Source organism: Trachemys scripta, chromosome 12 (genome assembly GCF_013100865.1).
Source record: "Trachemys scripta elegans isolate TJP31775 chromosome 12, CAS_Tse_1.0, whole genome shotgun sequence".
Lineage (NCBI taxonomy): Eukaryota > Metazoa > Chordata > Testudines > Emydidae > Trachemys > Trachemys scripta.
In genome coordinates, this window is record NC_048309.1 from 35,011,895 (window position 1) to 35,017,492 (window position 5,598).

At 38.7% G+C, this 5,598-nt stretch overlaps 1 protein-coding gene across 1 annotated transcript; it reads left to right on the forward strand.

Annotated features, from left to right (window-relative positions):
- The first annotated feature begins 2,110 nt into the window (after positions 1–2,110).
- On the forward strand, positions 2,111–3,327 carry LOC117886112 (olfactory receptor 5V1-like). The gene is made up of 2 exons (XM_034787751.1): positions 2,111–2,210; positions 2,360–3,327. Exons 1-2 carry the CDS (start codon positions 2,111–2,113, stop codon positions 3,325–3,327), a joined length of 1,068 nt encoding a protein of 355 aa, XP_034643642.1.
- The last annotated feature ends 2,271 nt before the right edge of the window (positions 3,328–5,598 follow it).

Consider the following 5,598-nt stretch of genomic DNA (forward strand, 5'->3'; position numbering starts at 1 on the left):
ATTGGTCCGGCAGGATTTGCTCCCAAGGCTCGCAGCCCCCAGTATAGTTATCATTTCCCTAGGGACAGCCGCTGGGTAAACTTTTTGCTTGGCTCTTGCTGCTGCTTTCTATACTTCTCTCACTATCCATGTGTTCTGCTCACTAACAAAAAAAAATTCTCTCTCTCTCTTTCTTTCTCTTGCTGTTTTCTATACTTTACCTCTTTCACACAGCCGTGTGTCACTGAACACAGGTTCTCTAGCTAATTATTAAAATTCCCTTTTTTTCTGCCATGTGCTTCTCTCTCAATCCACTTTAATATTTTCCTTTTATTTAAGATTTAGTTTCAAAACTCGTATCACTCCTCTCTGAACCTACCTTTATATTTTCCTCTTTTATTTTAAAATAACTCTTTTTGGATGCTTCTCTCTCAACCCACCTATATATTGTCCTATTTTATTTAATAAACCTTTTGCTTTTTAAAAAATTATTAGCTGCTCTCTCAACCCACCTTTTTAATTCTCTCTTTTAATTTAAAAAAAACCTATTTAATAACAATGTTATTTCAAACCTTTGTCTTTAAAACCCTATCTCTTTAATAAGCCTAACCAACCAAATATGTCTTTTCTTTAATAACCAACCTCTCTCCTTACTAAACCTAACCAATCTTTAATTTTTTTTACAACTCTCTTTCTTTCTTTAAGTCCTCTCTTTCTATTCATTCAAACTTTTTTCTTTAAAAACCTCTCTCCTTACTAAACCTAACCAATCTTTCTTTTTTAAGAACTTATTTTCTTTAAGCTCTTTCTATTCTTTCAAACTAATCCTTCCTTTTTTTCTAAAAAATCAGCCAAATGTGTCAAAACACAACCACACAACATTCTTCTATCCAAAAATAAAAAAATAATAATAAATACATATTTTTTCAAAATTGCCGACAGTGACAAACCTGTACACGACTGAAAGCAGGAACAGAGGGCTGGACATAAACCCGAACCGCGGTGTGGAAACTTGTCAAAAAGTATATGGTGATGACTATATCAAGGGGTTAACTGCTGAAGAGATTTTGGAGTTATTGGCTCTGATATCTTTGCTTTAACAGCAAGGAAGTGATAATTCTCTTTAAACAGATCTGTATTTTACTACTCATAAAATTTGGAAAAATAAACAATCTCTCTCTCTCTCTCTCTCTCTCTCTCTCTCTCTCTCAGTATTTTTATCTCATTCTGTCTATATATCTATTCCTTTTTTCTCCAGTTTTTCACTTTTCTCCAGGCACATTCTCCCTTTTGGATAAAAATGACTCTCTTATTTTTCTCTTAATGAATTTTTATTTTTATTTCATTTACATTTCTTTATATGGGGTTGGAGTCCAATCTCAGTTGCACTTGTGTAAACCCTGGTGTAACTGAGATCAGGCAACAGCCCATGGTCTGTTTAGGGTTTTGTGTGTGTGTCTTTGTTTCTCAGCATTTATCAAATGGTAAAAAATTTTGTTTGAATCTGCTGTGATAGAGGACAACTGGATAGGCCTTCATAAAAAACTCAACTCCTTTGGTGTTTTGGTATGTGCCTCCTTTGGTGTTTTGGTATGTGCCTTATGGGTTATGACTATACTGCATCTGGGCAGTGTAATTCCCTGCTCCAGTAGACCTACACACACTATCTTTGAGTGAGCTATTGTGCTAAAAATAGCAGTGTAGCCTTGGCAGCATGGACTAGCTGCTCAAACCCAATCCCATTTGAAATCCTAGGTACGTAAGCAGGTGGCTATCCCAAACCACTGCCTGTGCTGCTGTGTTCTCACTGCTAATTTTATCCTGCTAGTTTGACCAAAGCTAATCTATGTATGTCTACCCAAGCTGGGAATTACACCTCCCAGATGCAGGGTAGACGTACCAGTGGTTGAACTCTAAATATCTTTTATTTCCAATCTAGTAATTTTTTGTTTATGTCGTCTAGATTTGTTGATATGACACTGATAGGTTAAAGATATTTCAAAATCCCAGACTAAAAGTCTTTATTTAAAGTTCAAGAGAGCTTAAGGGAGTTAGATGGGACATTTCTGTAATTCAATAGGGTTCCAATCATCTTGATTTGCATTAATTGGAAGCTCAGCCTCTTAATGATATGAGTCTTACCCTGTTTATTGACAACTTCATTCTTCCAGTGGAGAGATGCAGTGGTACAGGGTTACATACCCCAATGTATCTGACAGCACAACCTGACTGTAAAAAGCAACAGAGGGTCCTGTGGCACCTTTGAGACTAACAGAAGTACTGGGAGCATAAGCTTTTGTGGGTAAGAACCTCACTTCTTCAGATGCAAGTAACCTGACTGTGTGTACTCCATCAATATTTAATGGTTTTCTGTTTCTAGGTACACATTATGGAGAAAGCGGAAGAAACCAAACGCTCATCGTGGAATTCATCCTCTTAGGATTTGGGAATGTCCCTGAAATGCAGCCCCTTCTGTTCCTCGTGTTTCTAGTGATCTACGTTGTGACTGTCTCTGTGAACATCCTCATCATCGTGCAAGTTGTGACTGACCAGCACCTTCACATCCCCATGTACTTCTTCCTGGGGAATTTGTCCTGCTTGGTGGCCTGTTACACATCAATCATCCTGCCCAGGCTGCTGACCAGTCTACTGACTGGGGACAGAACCATTTCTGTTAAGAGTTGCATTGTGCAATTATATTTCTTTGGTATCCTGTCAACTACAGAATCTCTGCTGCTCATGGCAATGTCTTATGACCGGTATTTAGCGATATGCAATCCACTCCGTTATGCTGCTCTGATGAATGCCAGGGTTTGTTTCCAGCTAGTGGCAGGGTCCTGGATAAGTAGCTTTCTGGGATGCACCATAGTAAATATTTTCTTGTTCCAATCAACGTTCTGTGATTCAAAAGAAATTGACCATTTCTTTTGTGATTTTTCACCTATGATAAAGCTGTCCTGTGGCCACACCCAGAGTCTGCAACTAATGACATTTACTATCACTGCCATGTATACATTTGTGCCCTTTCTACTGACTCTGACATCCTACATTTGTATCATTGCCACCATCCTGAGAATCCCTTCTACCACGGGGAGGCAAAAGGCCTTTTCCACCTGCTCCTCTCATCTCATTGTGGTTATAGTTTTCTATGGGACCCTGATTACTGTCTATGTGGTTCCAACAGCCAACACTCCCAAGGTCCTACAGAAAATATTCTCTGTTTTCTACACAGTCCTGACTCCCATGATCAATCCAGTTATTTACAGCCTGAGAAACAAGGAGGTCAATGAGTCCCTGAGAAAAGCTATTCATAAACTAGTTGCTTTCAGAAACAGGCATAGGATCTGAAAGGACAAAATTTAGCATATAGTAAAATAGAGATGAACTGATATAATTACTTAGACATGGCCCATTTCAGTCCTTGAGGACAGGGTTACCCCTTATTGACCTTATTTCACCTTCATCTATCTTTTTCTTTCTTTCTTTCTTTCTTTCTTTCTTTCTTTCTTTCTTTCTTTCTTTCTTTCTGTTTCTCTGTTANTCTTTCTTTCTTTCTTTCTTTCTTTCTTTCTTTCTTTCTTTCTTTCTGTTTCTCTGTTACTTTGGAGTATTCATCTTTCATAAATTTAATACCCATTTCTTTCTAAAAAAAAACGTGATACTGTAAGAGACATTCTTTATGATAATACTGTTTTATGTGTCTTTCTAACTGTGAACACAACATAGAAATGGTTGGAGAAAGAGAGGGAAATTTGGGATTTTTTCTCATTGGAGGGGGTTACTTTTAATTTCCTTTTAATTTTGTTGATATTTTCCAAATATCAGACCAGTGAAAGGAATGGGAATAGAACTGCCTCTCATGACATAAACACCAATTTATCGAAGAAAAAGATACAGGCTAGGGTTGTCAAGGGGTTCGCAAGAGTCAATTGAAGTTCTGGGGAGTTGGACTTCAAAATCCTTTCAGCCCCTTTGAAAATCCCGCCAAATCATGGATGGGGGCAGGCTCAGTGAGGGTAATTTTCAGAGGCATATACATTTCCCCAACTTTAAAAGGTGGATAAACCATAATTCTCTTTCTTTTTCGTGTGTGCAAACATTCAGGTTCTTGCTGCAGCCCAAGTTCTGGGACCCTCCCACCTCACAAGGTCCCAGTGCTGACCTAACTCTGTGTCTTTTGAAATTATTTAATCATTTTCAAATCCCACCTTTACCTCCTAATTTAATTGCTGTTATGAGTTAGTTATGCAGTAACACAGATAACTAAACCAGTCAATCAACTACAAATGAAAAAAAAACAGATTTAGGAGTACATTTTAGGTGCTTCCCACTTCTCAGACAGTGCTATTCAGCCATATTATTATTACTATTCGAGTACCTTGGCACACCATTGTGCTAAGCGCTGTACAAACAGAGAAAAAAAAGCTGGTCCCTGCCCCACAGATTTTACAATCTAAGTAATTCCTGTTTAATTGGACAGTTTGCTCTTGCTCCTTTTCATCACACAAGAGTAACCCAAAGCAACTAGCAACAGAGGGTCCTGTGGCACCTTTAAGACTAACAGAAGTATTGGAGCATAAGCTTTCGTGGGTCTTGCGTCTTTCTTGCATCTGATGAAGTGGGCATTCACCCACGAAAGCTTATGCTCCAATATTTCTGTTAGTCTTAAAGGTGCCACAGGACCCTCTGTTGCTTTATATCTATCCAGCTACCTTTTTCAACCAAACTTGCAATCTCAAATAATGAAAATCAGGTTTGTTTGGCAAGACCCATTTTCCATAAAACCGTGTTGACTGTAATTTTATTGCTATCCTTTATTAATTGAATCCCATAGCAGTTTTTCCCTTATTTTGCCTACGAATGAGGTCAGGCTAACTAGCCTATTGTTACCCCGGTCATCTCATTTGCCTTTTTGTACATTGGCACAACACTAGCACTCTTCCAGTCTTGTGGAATTTCCCTGTTATTTCAAGATTCATTAAAAATTAACCACCAGTGGGCCAAAGATCTCCCCAAGTTATAGCCAGTGATTTTAACATTCCAATGATGCAAGTCATCCCACCACATCTCACTAATGCCAACTGTATAACATTTCTTGAGAATGAGAATTCCTTTTTCTTCTACCCAGCACTGGTAGCTTTCTCCTAGCATTGGCATATAGGCGATTGAAAAATTTCTCTTCTTCACAGTGGTTCAATTTGTTGACATGCTGAGTTTGAGCCTGTACGTCATTTGCCTTCTCAGCATCCTCCTCTTGTGTTAACTGATTGAACTGCCTGGCTGCTCCAGCTAGTCTCCAACAGAGAAGATTAGCTCCCCCAATCTGTGAGATCAGTCTTTCCTGTTCATACAGCCCTCCTCCCCCACACTAGAACGTCACCTACTAAAGCAAAGCTTCCAGTATTTTTTGCCTTCTCCCGGGACCAGAAGGATCTCAGAGATAATCTGGATTTCCTCTTCTTCAGCTCCCTTCAAAGGTCCCTGAAGTCTGCTATAATGTGTAGTTCCACCTAATACCAAATCCATGTGACTATTATATCCACACTACGTACCGATGAGATCTTTTCCCTTTCTTGTGTGTAGTTCTACAAATTAGAAAAATTGTGGAAAACCACCCAT